Source organism: Accipiter gentilis, chromosome 5 (assembly GCF_929443795.1).
Source record: "Accipiter gentilis chromosome 5, bAccGen1.1, whole genome shotgun sequence".
Taxonomy (NCBI): Eukaryota; Metazoa; Chordata; class Aves; order Accipitriformes; family Accipitridae; genus Astur; species Astur gentilis.
The window spans coordinates 16,494,250-16,513,174 of record NC_064884.1 but is presented as its reverse complement, the minus strand read 5'-3'; the positions used below and the strand labels follow the sequence as shown (position 1 = coordinate 16,513,174).

Below are 18,925 nucleotides of genomic sequence, written 5' to 3'. Positions count from 1 at the left end.
CAATGATGTCTTTTTCCTCTAGTTCATAAAAATAGAAGTAACAGACTGAATTGCAAGAAACAACACTGAAAATGGGAGAGGTTCATAATTTATACTCAGCTTTAGAATTCACAGCTGAAGGAAGTAAATTAATTTCAAGGTAAAAATAAGTAGGTCTGCCCATTATCTCATCCCTGCTACAACAGCTACTAGTAGAAAAGTATATCCCCACAAGGAAGGCTTCTGCAACAGCAGTCTGTAACATGATCTGGAAACAGCGCTGGGAAAAGAACCCAAGCAAGGCACAAGAGTCCCAACATCGACCCCAGACAAGAGCCAGCCCTTCCACTCCTAGGAGAATCCTCAGCAAAGGCTGGACTGGGACACTGCTCCACTTTTTTGGGCTACTGAAAAAACAATGAAGTTGAGCAAGCTTTAAAAGTGCATCTGACCACAGGGAAACGTGCAGCAATCATTCTGCTACATACTCTGCACTCTTCCCTTCAGTGCCTTTTTTTTTTTTTTAATGCTTTGTTTTTACTAGTGTCTTGTACAGATTAAAAATGACAAACTATTAGCAATTACTAACCTCGCATGTAACACAGCTTTCCATTCCATTTGTTTCTGCATAAGCTAGAAAAGACAGATTGTAAGATCTGCTATATTATATGTGCCTGCTTCTACTCCTACTAACTGTGGATGATTGTACAGGAAAAGCAATTGCTTATCTAAATCAAGATAAGCATTATTTCCATATGTTCCATCACCGGGGGAAAGCATTCACAGATGCGCTCTAGTACTTCAGATTTGTAGTACAGATTTGCTCTGTCACTTCTTGGACTTAAACGAGATCAGAACCTGAGCACAAGAAAGAAACATCTGTTGCAGACAAACCACTTTCTACCTAGCCAAAAATGCAGCACAATACACAAGTCAAAGGCACTTGATGATGAACACCAACACCTTCTCCCTGGCTGCACACTCTGCCAATACGCTCTGTTTCAGCTAATTACAAAGTGGCATAATTGGATTAACCAAGGACTATAGCCAAGTATGAAGCTTGTGAGGCATACAAACACCCTGAATGACAGAACGGATGAGGTTGGGTGGGACCTCTAGAGATTGTTAAGTCTAACTTCCCCACTCAAATCAGGGTCACCCAGAGCAAGTTGTCCAGGACCCTGTCCCAGCTGGATTTTGAGTATCTCCAAAGACTGAGACTCCATGACCTCTCTGAGCAACGTATTCCAGTGTTCAGGCACCCTCACAGTAAGCGTGTGGGTTTCTTATGCTCAGAAAGCATTTCCTTGCTTTCAACTTGTCCCCACTGCCCCTTGTCCTGTCACTGTGTAGAGCTGAGAAGAGTCTGGAGCCATCTTCTTTACACCCTGCCATCATATATTTATAAATATTGATCAGATGGCATGTTTTCTTCAGGCTAAACCCCAGCCTTCCCTTGCAGAAGAGATGCTCCAGTTCCTTCATCATCTTTGTGGCTTATCTAGTGCATCAACTACACTTCCGACTTTTGTACCATTGACGAATTTGCTGATGTTGAACTCTGTTCCATCTTCCAGGTCAGGAGGTCATGGTATCTCCCATTCACAGTTTTTCAGGAGGTATGAAATATCCCCATCTGAGGAAGTAAGCATCACTTGATGCCCAGTGGTTAACTGAGGAGCCCACATCCAATGAACCCCACCATAATCAAGTTCAACAGTGTATAACACCCCCCCCTAAAGCTACTGCAAAAAGCCCAAAACTAACATACTTGGCCCCAGATAAATGTAGTGATATGGCTATCAGCAGCCCACAAACAGGACTGTAAATATGAGCCTCTACTTTTCAGCTGCACTACTGAATTGGAGCCACGGAAGAGCCATGGTGTATAATGAGAATTGATAAAAAATGGGCACTCAGTCCTAACAACCCACATGCAGGATGAAATTATTCTTGTGCTACAAAGGTCTTGCATAGTCCTTACAGCATTAAGTCCCAATTTTTTCCTCAGTCTATCCCACACAGCTCTGTATGTCCCCCCAAAACAAAATTGAGAGGCAAAAAATCCCTTTAAGTCTTGGAGAAGAGGAAGGAGAGAGAATGGAGAAACTTGCCCTTTTTCTGAAGTTTTTGTAAAATGAGGGAAGACTTGGTATGGAGTGCAAAAGTACTGAAAACCTAAATTTGAGAAAGCAGTAATAACGAAGAAGAACAAGAAAAGGAATACATTCTCAATTCTTATTTGTGATGCAACCTGGTCTGCAGGGACACGCAATTGTCAATTCATAAATCAAAGTCTTCTCACTTCAGCAGCATGCACAGTGACAGCAAAGACATGACATAAGTAGGCTGAGGCCCTAGGGTATTGTGTGTTTACTTGGAGAGTCAGCATCCAGTTGCTACGGTCGCTATGCTTGCTTCTGCTGGCTCAAGATTTCATGATTTAGGGTCCATAGGAATGGCTGCTGGTTGAGCTGTAACCCAGAAGGAGCTCTGCTGCGTGCATTTGAAGAAACTCATTCAATCACTGTCTGTTTTGGTTGAAGCTTGGCTTTCCTTTTTTTTTTTTTAATGTGAGCTTTCAGAAGGATTCAAGAATTTGTGACAATATATTGGAATAAAAATGCTGTTGGATAGCATATTTACTAACTTCTTGCCCAAGTCTGATTATCAGTACCTCAATCAGAGGGATACCAAGAATTTCGAAACGCCGACCCTCTTCCAGAATGGCAGGGTGAGTTGTACTGAAGCAACATTAAACGCTCAGCCAAGATCTCATGGAAGTAAGAACTACACTGCATCATCTCCAACTCAATTCCCACTTTATAAACTCAGTCTACTACAGAGAGCTTGTGATTAACAATGGAAGTATAAAAATTGAGAGGAAAAACATATTGCACTCCTTTAGACCACTGTTCATTGCCTCACAGAAATATGTCGATCCTTTTCAATAAAGGTAGAAGACTACAGGTGATGCTACTTCACTAGATTCCTTCAAAGACAAAGCAGATCACCTTCACTACAAGAGTTGTGTCTTGGTAATGTCACAGCATTCATACAGCTATTTCTGGTACGTTCAAATCAATCTAGTACCTCCTGGGATAATCACGAGCCTTCATCCAAAATTTACACTAGCAGCACAGTATTCTTTCACTCAGCTTTAGAAACTGGCTCGGAGAAAAAAAAGCCTTTTCACAAGCAACTGGGTGTTTGGTCTTCAGCAGCATCTATTTTATTTACCAAGAAGTAAAAACCTATTTTTAATAGGTGTGAACAGCACATACAGTATCAAGCAAAATTAAAGTAAGTTTATAGTGGGAAGCCACAGATTCATTAGGTTTCATTCATTAGCTTACTAAGCAGTCAGACAATTTTTACTCTACATGCTCTGCTGTTTTGAATTCCCTACACCATTGCTAAGCAACAACTCCTCTCGTTGAGCATTACAGCCTTTTGTAGGACTTACTGTGGAGCTTGGAAATAAGAAGTTACTACCAGCAACTATAAAACTTCTGTGAAACTGCCAGCAACTATTTCATGGCATTGTCTTTCAAGAACCTCTCTGCATGAGATAGTGACAACTGCTTACCAGATGGGAACAGGAACTTTAGTTTTCTAATACCACAGGACAGATAGGTTAGTTTTTATGCAAGTACAAAAGATAATGTTTTCCACATGAAGACATTAGGCTTGGTGGGTAACGCTTACCTTGTAGCTTTCCCCTCCCCTACTCCCCAAGATATCACATGTAATTTACTACCCTAAGAAACAATAGGGATTCTATCCAAACAGCAAGGTACAGAAGAAAATCTTCAGTATTTGAAGAGGACTCTACCAAGACCCGTTAGTGTTGAGTCATACTTGCTTAAAGGACTTGAAAAATAGAAACTAATACAAACTCACAAACAGTTACAAACTCACTAGCGGTTAGGAGAAAGATACAGCTTTATCTTCTTCTGCATGTCTACCTGGAAAAAAGGACACACCGAACCTCAAAGTCCTTAAGTCAATACAGGCATACATTGGTGCGCACTGCTTATTCTGTCTGGATTTACTTATTTGCAAAACACTTACAAATCTTCTACTGTAAGAACTCCAGTAGCAATGCAGCAAAGGTGGGGGGGGGGGGGGGGGGGGGGAATGGAACTCTACTTTTTCTTTAAATGTAACTGATCCATACCCTCAGTGACAGTTACTTGAAGTCTAGAGATAGCTTTTAGTTGACGTAGATTCATCAAGTATTCCCACAAAAGGACAGCAGTGCAACACACAATACGTTTGTACGAGAGCAGTGTCTTTTTAAAGAGTACCTTATTCATACAGAAAAGATGACATTAAGCATATAGAAATAAATCCAATGCATGTTGAACTTCAAGTTGTATTTGTGCAGCAAATGAAAAACAAGTTACAAAACCTTTAAAGACTACGCATCAGTTCCAAAGAGAGAATCAAAAAGGCCCATATTTGCATAAACAAGCCTCTGTGAAAAAGCAAAGGGCAGGATAAAGCAGGTAAATGTTTTAAAGCAAGACACATGCGCAACCACTTCTACACTTTCTTCCTATCCGCAGTATAGGTGGACAAAGTCTTTTGGACAGAATCCCTTTCATAAACCATAGAGCAGTCTTTTCTAACTCACTGTTTGATCATGAACTCCTAGAGATGCTATTAGTGCAAAGCTGCATGTAGAGAACTACTTCCACTTTCAGAAATACATGTATTGGCTATAGCAACACAAGGCTTAATTTTGCAAGATGTACATTCTATAGCATCCTCTCTATAAAAAAAAAAAAAAAAAGACATCTGGAAGCTTTGGTAAAGGCCCCTGTAACACACACTTATGCAAACATGCCAAGCCAACACACAACAGCTGCAAGTCTCAGTACCTTTTCTGTGCACAAACAGCATGCTTCCCCTTCTTCCTCCCTTCACTTAAATAAGAAATATTTCTTAGTGAAATGGATTCATACATAAAATTGTAATGTCAATGGTTTTTAAAGCTGTGCAAAACAGAAGTTTAAATATAAACTGGATCATTAAGCCTTCTCTTCAGCACAGAAGAAGATTTTCTGTGCATCGTAACAAACACGTCTGTATGCAGCACTTCCTACAGGGCTGAGGAATTCTGTGTCAACCAGATTTTCCAACAGCACATCAGCTAGATGTCCTCTCATAGACGGGGCCACATATCACTTCACATAGGAAGTACTACAACAACTTATTTGGATATTACTTGGTTTGTTAGAGACATTTCTACATGGATTGCAGTTCAGCTCTAGTGAACCGAAAAAGGGGAACCAAGCTTATCTGGTTTCCAGTGATTGGGTTTTTTACACATATATCATCAAGTGTTTAATTGTGCATGAAGCAAACGCAGCTATGCATGAAAGTTGGTTAATATGATCCAAACAGAGAGCTCTGTGAGCTTCAACTGCATCAGTGATCCCCATACCTTACCAAGAAAGTTAAACCAGCATCCTTATGTGGTGGTGAACTTTCAGACTTGATACAAGCCTCCCACACACAGGGAGCAACAGTTGACAGGCCCACCCTGTGTGATCACTAATTATTATTAGCGCCAGGCAGCAAATCCTAGTTGAAGCAATAGTTCAGCACCTTCATAAATGTCTGTGACATCTAAGGTACAGTGAATTAAGACAAGCCATACCAGTCTCTTACTGTCTCATCAAAAGAGGCTCCCAGTTTTCTGCAGGAGGACATCAGTTTTTTCCACCTACCCTTGAATGGAAGATATCCGAAAGTCACGTAGCCAGTCGACACGGCAAAAGGTCTACACCAGTAAGCCGTGCAGGGGGAACAATTTCACAGTTTGATCTTGGCCTCAACCTAATCATAGACACATAGCTTCTAGTCAGGCTGGCATATTGGCTCACATCTGTCTGCACAAGACTGTGAGGACATATGCCACAATCCATCATAAATTAGAGATTAAGGCTTTAGCCAAGCTACCATATTGAGCAAAGCCAGATGACTTACTGAAACTGTCTTTGTAGAGCAAGAAATTAATTTGGGGATTTGATCTTGCAATCCCCCATGCTCAAAAGGAGCTTCCCATGCTCAAAAGGAACTCCTCCTTTATGGACAAAAAGCAGGAGGGAAAAAAAATTAATCAAAGAGAGAAGACGGACATATATATAAACACAAATTACTGGACACCAAGACGTATAACCTATTACTTTTCCCCCCCGCATATATTAAACTACCTCACTCAAAACGTTACTCCTCTTCTTTCCCTTAGTAGTCTTGAATATGAGACAAGTCAGCCACTGAAAAACTCCAGGCTGGAACTTAAGACACATTACACTTTCTCAACAGTTTCTGAGGAACAGCAAATACCGACTTACAGCATCACTACTGCTAAAGCCATCCTTCCTCACACTCTGAGTGTACCAGCTCAACAGCACACTGCATCATCTGGACTTCCTAACTCTGGTTAGCACTTCCTTAAGGATCTCTGTGCAAAAGTTCAGTGCACAGTGATGTTCAGTAGCTACAAAAAACCCTATTGTTTCTCACATTGCATGGGACAGAAGCTTGGGAGTTATTAATCTGGTCAAGATTCATGTCACCAGCATTTAAACATTAGAAATATTCTTTCTGGCAAAGACATGCTTAACTTCCCTTTGCATCTCCACCTGTTACTCCCTAAAACACATTAAGAGCTTGTGAAGCTTCAATAAGGATACTAATCTATTGTTGAGAGCAGCATCTCTTCCTACGGTTACGTCTTACCCCTCGAGGAGCTGGCTGCCACTGGAGATAAGAGGGTTCTCTCAGCTGCATGCAAGAGGGCCACAAAATGCTAACTCTATCAAGGACCTGTATAATCTTAACACTGTAAGTTAACTTATTAAAAAAAAAATCATGGAACAGCAGCTTAAAAAGAAGTCATCATCTTAATTACATCAAAGACAAGTGATTTACCTTCTTAGAGTATTAGCCATACTGGATTATGTGTTCTTTATATAAACAGAGCTGATTTTTTGCTTTTCAATAATCATCTCTCACTTGCTAAAAGAAAGATTTTTTTGTTTTTCATAGAATCACAGAATGGTTTGGGTTGGAAGGGACCTTAAAGATCATCTAGTTCCAACCCCCCTGCCATGGGCAGGGACACCTTCCACTAGACCAGCTTGCTCAAAGCCCCATCCAACCTGGCCTTGAACACTTCCAGGGATGGGGCATCCACAACCTCTCTGGGCAACCTGTTCCAGCGCCTCACCACCCCTACAGTAAAGAACTGCTTCCTTACATGTAATTTAAATCTATCCTCTTTCAGTTTAAAGCCATTACCTCTTGTCCTGTCACGACACACCCTTGTAAAAAGGGCATGTTTTCCCCAAAACCATTGTAAAGAAAACTGTAACGCAAGTGTCATTTCTTTCACAGCTACTCCATGCTATAAGGGTTATATGCATGCAGCTCACCAGGGAATTACAAGGTCAATTGAATACATATTCGTTCTTTTTGTTTACTGTAGATTTTTTCCCCCACCATACTAAACACACTGATTTATCCACTTGTATCAGGGACATCATTAACTACATAGGAATTCTTGCCTCTAAAAACAAACATCCCTCCCTTCCCTACCCCACCAACGGTTATTTCTCAGTTTACACTCAAGTAAACTTGCACCTGAAGAGTTTTTCCCATCTCTGTGCTGTGCAAGGCTATCTTTGGAAAAGAATAGCTGAGCTGTATGTTTAGGAAAACAGAAAGGTGTGGGGGGTCACTAGATTACATGGTCAGATTTGTACCACTCTGCAGCTTTGCATCTGTTCAGGACAGGTCCCCAAAGGGCAGCCAAGAGGCTGGGAGAAGCAGAGCACACAGGGTTCTAGTTACTCCCTATTGCTCTGGCAGCCTTTGATATCTGTTGCAGCCAAACAAACTACCTCAGCCTTAAAGTCACTCTGCATTATGCTACAGGCATGCAAACTCCTGGACACCTTTAGAATAGACCAAAAAGCTGCAAACATGGCTTGCTGCTGGTACCACTCCAATTCCTTTGCTGCTTCCTTAATACATGTATAACATGGACAGGCAACAGAAATGAGCAAAGAGATTTATAGCCACTTCCACAAAAAACACATCATTTCCTAAGCATTCAAAATACTTCATTACCATGATCTTCACACAATACATAGAAGCCACAGATGTTATTCTTTTAGTGGAACTCCCCCAGCTATTATACACAGCAATAAGCAGTGATCTCCACATGCATCTAAGTAACACAGCTATCCACCCTTAAACACACTAGACTTCAAGAAACCTTGTTATAAAATCTTTAGCATGAGTAACACAGCTATCCACCCTTAAACACGCTAGATTTCAAGAAACCTTGTTATAAAATCTTTAGCATGAGTGACAAAGCAGCATGCCAATATATGAAAAGAAAGGACAAAACCAAATACAGCAATGAGTTTAAGCGAAGCTGGAAATAACATTCAAGGCCACAGCTAATACCAGGAGATCCTGAACTGTGGCACACAAGTTATTGGGGTTTTCTTTGTGAACTTACCATAAAAACAGCTGTATTGTGAACTTAACCAAACAAAGAGTTTCAGTAGCAAAACCACCGCTTTCTTTGACTGACAGGTAGCAAGGATCACACTGAGCTAAGATGTCTTGACTTACTTTCATCCTTGTCACTCAACTAGAAATCTGTTCTGAACACAGTTGTTAAAGTCAGTATAAGAAAAAAGGTAACGCAAGCTGATGGACTTGTTTTTTTGGTGGGGGGGGAGAGTCTTGAAGCATACTGGTTTCAAGGAGCTATTACAAACAACTCATTGCTTGTCGGGCAACTTTTGACAATCCTAATGTTCTAGTGGAACATAATTTCTTTTTCTGTATAACTCACTGAAAATAATGAATGGTTTAAAGAAATGCTATTTCTCAATTGTAGACACCGGGCTTAATTCCACTGCAGCTTAGCAGTGGCATTACTTTCCAAAGGCTGTTTGATGATCATCATCTTGATTCCTGGTCCTGCAGGACAGATATTCACATCAAACAGGGCCGCATGGAGATGCTCTGAAGAACCCAGTATTACCTGTGGTTAGTTAACCATCTCAAGAAATGCTGGTCAACTGAGCTCAGTATTACCACATTTTCTTTTTAGGATGAAGCATTTCAAGTAGCTCATCTAGATGCTTTGTCTCTATAATCTTGTGTCAACTCACCGTGAATATTTAGGAAGCTAGAGAGTCATAGTACAGTTTTATTAAAAAACCTTACTATTATACATAAAACCCTGAGTGTTAAAGTAGATTAATTTGAATACAGTTGAACCATATAATTTTCTAAAAATATTGCAGATTAAGAAAATACAGAGGATGCCAAAACGTCTAAACATACTTCTTGACTTGCTTAAAAAAAGGACTGCACACTCCTTTGTAAACTCATCCAATCAAAAGTAGTTCTTACCATTAGCAAAGATCTTTAAACCTGAATTTGCTGTTTTCTTGGCACCACTGCTATACCAATGAATCCCAGAGGCTGTGAGAGTCAGCAGGACTGTCAGCTGCCATGAGTTAAACTATATAATTTATTCCATTTTCTGAACTATCCTGTTAATGCAACAAAACTTTTTTCTACCACTGACATACAAACTCAGTGACAACGGAATTCCCAAGACCCTAACTTTTCAAAAAGCTTTCAGGAAAACGTTTTCTGAAGTCATCTCTCACATTCCCCACTGAAGAGTAAAGACATCTTTGGGAATAACTGTGTACCAAAGAAAAAGCTAATATATGCATTTAACTTCAAAAAACACTCTAGTTATTAGTCTATGTGGTAGCATTTTATTCACCAAGCATCACAAAACATAAGCTACCATTGCTGTACAGTATGAATGCCTAACAAAGTAGTATATAATAGATAGCATTGAAATAAAGGTATACAAATTCCAGAGCTTCAGAAAACAAGTCCATTATTCGCATGTTGTCAGGAAGGAACTCTACTTCAAAGTACGTAACAGAACAGATGAGATGTGTCTGCCTTTGGTGTATCTGAAGGATAAGAAGTAGGAGGAACGATGGATTACGGTATACATGTGCTAGTCAACCCTGTATTACAGGCTCATTCTTCGTTTCCAAAGTGGACAACTCCTCATTTCCTTAATAAATGTGGTTAAAGCAAAGAAAGCTTACATTTACAGAACTACTTCAAGAACAAGAATTTTTTTCCCTTCCTACCATCCCCTCTGACATTAAAGAGGGCCACTTGCTAGTAACAGCAGTGGAAGGAAAAGGGATAGCGTTACGATACTTGATCTCTGAGGTCCACTTGTGCAGTCTGGCAAGTTGTACACCAAAACCCATCCAACAACCAGGGGTGTTGACAACATAGTCCTTCTGGAAATGCACGTACCCACATCAGCTTGCTTCCCTCATTTCAAAGCAGTGGGTACCAGACTTAATCCCCTAATTCCACATTGCCCCTTCCCCCCCCAAATCAAAACCTATCAGAAATATTAACCAAATTCCATGCCAAAACACACACCAACTTAATTTCTTATGACTAACCATGTCCATACAAGGAGTCCTGCAAAAATAATAGGGATTTCATTTAGTCACAGAAGAGCAAAACAAAGACAAAAACTATACACAGCTGCTGTCACCTTCCAAATGTTTTCAAACAGCTTTGCTGCCATAAAGACAACAAAGCTCTTGTCAGCTGGCATTCAGAATTCCCTAATTTCACTCCTCAAAAGCCTTTACGCCATTACACATCCCTCTGTTATAAAGGCTTCCAGCCTCACCAAAATTCACCTTAATATCAACTTATTTCAAGCTTTGCTGGTTTTCTTCAGAATTTAGTTCTTAACACAACTTCATACCAAAGGGTGCAGGAGGAGGGGTGGGGCTTTCCTCCACAAACTCAGGTATGTTCTCCAAACTTGTCAATACAAGAGCATGTAGAGATATCACAGCAGTCAGGTCGGTTCCTTCCCAACATGAACCTTTTAGGTCATTTCAGTTTCAGCAGTTATGCACACAGACTTCTCAATCTTCTGTTAGACGTCCATATAACAAAAACATGTGCCTAACTGGAGTCTCCTAACACCCTCCAGTGAGTCATAGCATTTAAAAATGGGTACCATAAAGCTTTTCTATTGTTCACACAATTTTTCCTAACAGTCAGTACAAAAACTTGTGCATTACTGAACACCCTTAATATCCAGCTGAGTATCTACAGGGACTATTGCCAGCCCAGATGCTTTCCCCTTCTCCTACAGCTTATTACTCCAGCAGCAGATTGATTGAACTTGCATCACTTTATTTGTTCTTGGTTCCTTTCTTGATTTCTCCTCATCACTCTTCCTGAACAGCCACTCCACACTTCACTAATCAATGTCATTTTTTCACTATATGCAGTGTTGGAAGTAAACGATAAAGAATTTTTTCCACATTCAGTTGTTGTTTTGGCTTCTCAAACATGCAGAGGATTCTCTCCCCCCTCCCCCCACCTCAGGCCCCCCTCCCAGCCCCCACCTTCAGACCTCTTTAGTTTGTCACTGCAAGAAGTAGCCTTTCACTTGTAGAAAACAGCAGAACTCTGGCATGACATTGTCAAGTCATCACCAATTTCATCATATCTGGGGTTTCACCTGCTCTCTCCAGTCTTGTTTAGGTTGTACCAGTTTCCTTCTGCATGTCCCAGTATATGGAGCAGAAGTTCTCATTAGCAAGATGACATAAATTCTAATATTTTTTTTTTTTGTATTTCAGCTCAGAAAGACAGTTCTTACACACTCTTGATACTTTCAGAGTGGGGTTGATATTTAAGGGAAATAAAAGCTTGAAACAGATGCAGTAACAGTCACATTAATATACATATTTCTTTTAGTTGTACTGATCAGTTGAAACGTGGAAGCATTTCAACATTCTAGAACTTCACTATTCCACATGGCTTATTTACAACAAATACATCAAAGAAAACAAGTGCTATGGATATTTTCTCCTGAATGTACTGTGTAACAAAAGCTTCAAGTAGCAGAGAAGTGTTCCAGCACAACTTTTGCCTTCCAGCATTTTTTTTGCAGTGTACTAGGTACTAACAGAAAGAATGCAAGAGCAGCTACAAGAAAATAAATTCACCACTGCCATGATTCAATACCCACATATTAGACACTGACATTTTGCTTATGTGAAGTGTAACAGCAATCACAACATAAATCCGCACCTTGTCACGTTCAGCAGCCCAAGTAATACAAGATCTGTGAATTCTAACACGTTATACAGAATGTGAGAGTAGTTAGAATAAAAACATAGTTCAGGCTAGAATGGATAAAGAGTCTCACAGTTAAACCACGATATACTGCACATCCCCATATACCATAGGCCTCCGAAATGAACTTTGAAGAAGTCAGGTAATCTTTTTTATTTTTATGCAGCATTTGTTTTCCAGATGGGTAGGCTTCTTGATGTTGTAAGATATAAAAGACCTACTCTAATGGGAGAAAGAGGTCAATGTGTACTGTTGTAATACAACTACTCATCAGCATTGAAGAGCTCAGCAACCTCGGACATGTTTTCACTTCAAAATCATTAAAGATGCTTTTCGGAGTAGATAGCAGCATTAGTTGTTTATGACAATAGCATTTGCAAATCTCTCAGCTCCTCCAGACTGCGCTAAAGTAAGTGTTACAGCTTTCCCATTTTATTAAAAACAGCTGATCAGTTCCAGGCCTCATCTCACCTGCAGTATTATCATAAAGACCATGTTCTCCTGCAGCCACAAGATTACCCTACACACCTGTCCACACAGGCCAGTATTTGCCCTTAACAATAACAAAAGGGTCAGAAAACTAGTCCTGTATCTGCAGAAGCAGGCAACACCTTAGGTCTTACAGTTAGATCCTCCTCCAAAAAACATAAGCTTCAGCCAAGTAGGATAACAAGACACAGAAAGAAAAAAGGAAAAGGAAACCAGCTCAGAAGTCCCTCTTCTTCCACACATTTGTGTTGATCAAAGAGACCTAGATGAAGAACAAGGCACTATTACAGAATTACGTACAGAATACTGAATTCTCCAAGTGAATCAGATTCTCCTTTTTGGTCAGCCTTCACTGCAAGTATTTAGACAACTCTACTGGTGATCATAACCGTGATAAGGCTGCATAGGGTAAGAGAAGGGGAGTTAATCCAGGCAGGCTGACGTTCCTCAGCCCAAGAAAGCAGGCAGGACCCTAAGTAAGAGAGGCTTCAAATCCAATCTCCTCCCGTTTCTGGAATTTCAGAAAACAATACAACTTGCACACTTCCCCTCTGCTTTTCAGCCACCTACAAGAACAACGCTATTTTGCCCAGATTCCCCATATCATTATGCTTGCTAAGTTTCAACAACAAAGTTCATTAAGCACGGCTGACTGCTAGAGTATCTGGAAAGTAAGACTCATGCAGAGAATAGCTATTTTACACACTTAAAGGTATCAGTGTTATTATGCCTCTGCCTGGGGCTACTTGCCGAATTAGTGGACACCAGTGAGCCTTTAAGAAATTGTGTTGGGGTTTCTTCCCTCTGCCCCCAAAGTGCTCTTGTCCGCATGTTAGGCTGCCACTGTTAGTAACAACAGGGGTTCTAAGCCTTGGCCCTCCTGAAAGTAACTTCAGACTGAAAAAACGGAATGGTCTGTATTTAAAAAAGATTCCCTTGTTTCACTTACCATCACTTTCACTCTTACTTTTTAAATCTTCCATCCATGTTGGAATATTTTTCAGTGCAACATAATCCCTTAAGTACTCTTGGCGTCTTTCTTCCAAGGTCATCTTCAGCAAACGCTCTGTTTAGGGGAAAGAAATAAGAGGTTTTGCAAGCTTTCATATATTCTTGCATATTAGCCAAGTAGTGACCAATTAAGTGTCCTTGATGCAATTAAATGCCATTTGAGAGAACCAAGAACAGATGATTCAATGAGTTACAAGTAATAGGAGCTAAACATGGAGCATCTAAACAACTGCATGCACCTATTTCTGGATATCCCAGTTCAGCAAAAAGAAATGCCTCTTCACCGCACTCGTGGCTGTGCAGACTTCCTCACCGCATCACTACTCTGCCTCTTGCTGCCACTTTAATTCAAGGAACAAAGCACTAACAGCAAGTTTATTAAGTAGGGAATTGTTGTTTTATAGAGAATTTTCAGGTATTAAAGTGTATTCTTTAGATGCTGCATTTGCAAATCAGAACTTCAAAAAAAGAAAAGTTAGGAAGATCAAAATTAAAACATTTTTACTGAAACAAGTTTACCAATGCCAGCAAGTAAAAGCAAGGAGCATGGCATGAAATTAACAAAGTGCTACTATATGACAAAAGAAAAAAAGAACTAAAGCAAACATTATATCACTTTCTAGACGGCTGGGATGATAAGAAAGGCATTTTTGTTTGGTTCGGGTTTTTGTTCCGCATGTAATTTTCAGCATGAGAAAACTGCTGTCATTTGCTTTAGACACATCCAGTGGCATTTAATCCCATTTTGGGCCAAAAATCAGGAGCTGTAGAAAATACTAGGGTATCTGTTAGGTACCCAGGAGTAACACAAGTATGCAAGTTTGACAAACTTTGGTTCAACATAATGCCAAGTGCTAGGGAAGCCCACTGCCATCCACTGACTAAACATGTTTCTACAAAGCAGGCCAGGATCAGCATGAACTCCATCTGCTGGATTTCAAGTGCTGCAAAACAGAAGGTGGGTTTACAGTGAGCAGCATGGGTTAAGCTTTAGAGATTTTTATTTGAGCTTTAATGTGACACACTTGGTTACCACACTAAAACACATATGGATGGTTGTTTTCTCCTGAGAAAGTTACCACATCTTTTTTCAAACATTTAGTGAAAAGCAAAGCCTCGAAGATTGTATCATTATGACGGCTACTGCCAACTTCACTCTTCTTCAGACCTTGCTATAAATGGACTAAGTTCCAAGATAAGAAAAAAAAAAAACAGCCCAATAACCCAACACTGCAAACCCCAGCACTTCAGCAAGACCCTGTACCCAATTTTTGCAGCCACATCTTCCCCTTCCCACCCCATCAGTGCATAGTATTAGCTCAGCACAGGATGCAGAGCTTTACCCCTTCCAAAAGGGAATGAAAAAAAAAAACCACAAAAAAAACCAACAAACCCCAAACTATAGAGAGTATCACAACACCCACACGCTAATCAAGTTTCTGAATCTGTTTTCACCAGTGGCACTGCACTACTATTACCATACTAATAGTTTTTCTTGACACATTAATCAGTAATAAACGCCCTTTGACAATTCAAGAGTTTTTAGGGGTGTAAGGGAGGACTAGACCCTTATTATATGACTTTGACATAAAGGACTAGATGGCCACGAAAAGATTATTTTCATCTCAAGCTGAAGGAGCAGCAAGTTGAACATGTAAACTGCTTCTCAGATCTAAACCTTAAAGAAAGAAAAAGATCACCTTCAGTGGGTTTGGGATTATTTTTTTTTTGCAAAATAAAGTTTCCTAATTGTGCAGGCTGCAATCAGCACAGTACAATAATCAAAGGCAGGTTTTGAGCACAGGTTCCCTTATAAAAATAAGTTTATTTTGATATTTTTGACAGTATTACTGATTTCTTCAATTGGCAAAGAAATTTCTCTCCCATTATTCAGGCTCAGGATCTTAACTGCATATTTACAAATGCAAAAGTAAAGCTAATGTGATTAGGATCGCCATTATGCACAACAGATAACACACTTAACTCCACTATCTTCAAGCATACAAACCACCAAGTATTTAACATACACATTAGACACACTACAGAAAGGCAAACCTGAGAGACTGTGTGCTTGTGCATGTCAGGTTTGAGGGACTGACAAGCAGAGGAAGTTTAACTGCCTTCTGCTGAAGAGGTTACAGAGCCAATTCTGTGCCTTCAAAACACAAGTTCCTCTCTGTAAGAGGGTTTTACAAAACTTTGCTCTTGCAAGTCAGCAGCAAGAACTTAAACTGGGTTCTAATCATACACAAACCTCCTGGAAAATGCTTCCAACAGCTTTAGCTGCAAATACAGTTTTCTGCCTGTAGCTTTATGAAGCACCTTTGAAAGTTTGTGGGCAGACCAGTCCTGTGTCTAAGGCTGTGAAATCAACTCCAGTCCCGGTGCAACTCTGTTTCAGCTGTCCTCAAGCAAGATCCTCCCTGGGAGAACATGGACCAATCCTTAATTACCAAGAAAGTAATTAAGAAAAGCAAGTGTATTGTCAGTGGGTTTGAACTCAATATTTAGCAATCAGTGCATTATCTTTTTTAAAAAAAATGTTCTTCAGAATATAAAAGGCTGAGAACAATTGCACTCAGAACTTCCTGGGAAGAGTAGAACCAGCAAGCACAGCCAGCATTAGAGGTGTTCAGGATTACCTGGGAAAGGTAAAGGCAGACCTAACAAAAGATTTGATTTCAAAAAGTACAATCTTTGTAGGAAGGGAAGAAGTTGGGCTTCTATAGTTTTCCTCTCTAGTAAAGAAGGTACATGGTAAGAACAGTCACACAGGGCTACAAGCTGAAGAGCAATGCCAACTACAAACACGGAAGTTTTTTCTGCCCTCCTCACTCAAAACACCCAGGGCCTGCATTATTAGCATGGTGCTGGAAAGCAGTTACTGGAGCAGAAGACTGGCAAATGCTGTTTGTTCTCACTAGGCAAAGAGACACATGAGTTCTGGCCAGCTAGCACTCACAAACACGCTCCCCTGGATAGAAAAACCTCGCCAGCAGTTGTGAACTCTAGTTTGCATTCGTAACGTCACTGTACTGATGGAGGCCACCAACCTCATAGCTAACCAAGACAACAAAAGCATGTCTGCAGGTCAGGTTTCCAGCTTACTCTCCAGGCCCTCCACTCAACCCTCCTTACCAGGGGTTCAAGTTCACATGCCAGGCAGTCTATGAACTCACACAGACAACAGCAGAGCTGGAAGAGACAATTGGAAGTAATGGCAACACTCACCAGAGCCTAGTAGAAACCTTTCCCCATCTACCCCCAGTACAAAAAACAGCATTTTTTTTTTTTTTTAAGGTAACGACATACAGCAGTAAGGACTTGCACAGGGAAAGTCAGTTACAATTGATCACACATAAGCAATCCCTGAGAAGATTTAACAGTATCTTCCCTGGAGAAAACAGAAATTTAAAACATCTGGTAGAAATTTGTTGCCTCAGCTTAACTACAGAAACATGCTTTGGAAGACACTTTTGAAAGAAAAAAGTAAGCAACAAAACTCACTTTGTTTGAGAAGAGTTTGACAGGAGCAGCTAACCTACAGAGAGATCAGTTTATTTGTGTTTTAACAATTTTTCCTTAGAAACGTGCACCTGATTTCTGCCACAGACAAAAAGGATTAATCTCATCCTCAGAACTGGTCTTCTGCTTCCTTGGCTTGAAACACACACACAGTTGTAGCAGTTGATAGAAGAGAAAGAAAACTTAAAATACAAACCACTCGTATGTTTTTCTTGTTCTTCCTCTCCTCCTTGTATATTTCTAGATTATTTGTAAACCCACCAGGCAAGAATCGTTTCCTCCTAGCCAATGTAAATATTATGCTTCCACTGTGTAAATTTCTCTTTATTTTTATGTTGCTCTCCACATGATCAACATAAAGTATCAAAATGGCAAGGTCTGCATAAAATGCTTGTCCCACAGTTTTCACACTTTGGAGTTTGGTTGGGGTTTTATAAACTAAGACTACACAGGGTGCAGGTCCTTAAAAAAAAAAAATAAAAGGAATAAATGCTTCCTACCGGGGCGTATGTGCTTTGAGAGCCCCCACACCCCAAACATTTCACCCCGGGCGATCAACGTAGTAGCTAAACTCAAGTGCGTTACACCAGTAATACCAATAAACCACGTCTTCCCTGGAACACAGGCGCATTAAAATGAGAAAAAGGCACGTTTTGACGTTATGTGCCGAACTTTTCGACCTGAAAGACTTCCACAAGGTGATTTAGGGGCGGGAAGCCCTCAGGAAAGGGGCCGTTATCCTCCGCCCCCCCCTCCCCCCCCCCCCCCCGCTCCCCTCAGCCCCAAGGCCCCTCTCCTTACAGGCAAAGTTAGTCAGCAATAACCGAGGCGGGGGGGGGAAGCACCCCCAAATCCCGCACACGCGGGGGAGGGACGCACCGCGGGTGTGCGGGATTTGGGGGTGTTTCAGGTAGGAGACCTCAGGGGCAAGGGCGGAGAGCACAGAGCGCACACACGCACCCCTCCCCCACCCCGTCCCTCAGCCCCGGGCGGCGGGAAGCGCCGCCAGACACCCCCCCGGCGAGGCGACAGCTGCTCTGAGGGGACGGGACTCCCCCCCACCCGCCCTCCCCCAACGACTCAACGTGAGGTAAAGGCGGGAGAAGCGGGCCCGGGCCCGGTACCGGGAGGCGGGAAGGGCGGTAATACCTTTCTCCTCCCGCCAGAGCTTTTTCCGCTTGTTGCCGGGGTACATGGTGGTGTGGCTGGCGGCGGCTTTGAGCTGCAGGTTCCCCAGGCTCACGAGGGGGTGGACGAGACGCCGCGCCAGAGCCGACCGCTACCGACGCCGCGCGCCGCTGCCTGCTGCTGCCGCTCCCGCTCCCCGCCGGCTTCGGCTCCGCGCCCGCCGCCCGGCTCCGCACGGCGCCCGTCAGCTGGGTCACGCCTCGCTCTAACCCGACACCCCCGCAGCGCCCGCCCCCCTCCCCGCAGCCCGTTGGCTCCGGCAGACGCCGCTCAGCAGCCCCCTCCTCCGCCCGCCGCCGCTGCCGCCGCCGGACCCGGCCCGGCGCGCGTACCGGCCGGGAGAGGCCTGAGCGCGGTGGCGGGGCGGACGGCGGCGCTGGGTTGGGGGGAGTGGGGGGGACGCCGGGGCGGGCAGGTGTGGCGAGTGCTTGGGTGCGACAGTGGCCGCTCTGCGCGGCGGTGGCGGCGGCGGGGGCAG

At 42.0% G+C, this 18,925-nt stretch overlaps 1 protein-coding gene across 4 annotated transcripts in view; it reads right to left on the bottom strand.

Moving 5' to 3' along the window:
- Window positions 1-18,578, bottom strand: part of MACROD2 (mono-ADP ribosylhydrolase 2) — a 912,387-nt gene extending 893,809 nt beyond the window's left edge. For 3 of the 4 annotated variants that reach the window (XM_049799615.1, XM_049799616.1, XM_049799617.1), the window contains exons 1-2: window positions 18,409-18,578; window positions 13,673-13,789 (exon numbers count right to left, since the gene is read on the bottom strand). In XM_049799615.1, coding sequence (XP_049655572.1) covers window positions 13,673-13,789; window positions 18,409-18,454 — 163 coding nt within the window. In that variant the 5' untranslated portion in view covers window positions 18,455-18,578. The remainder of the gene's footprint in view (window positions 1-13,672; window positions 13,790-18,408) is intronic. The other variant, XM_049799618.1, reaches the window with a different exon arrangement.
- Between the last annotated feature and the right edge of the window lie 347 nt (window positions 18,579-18,925).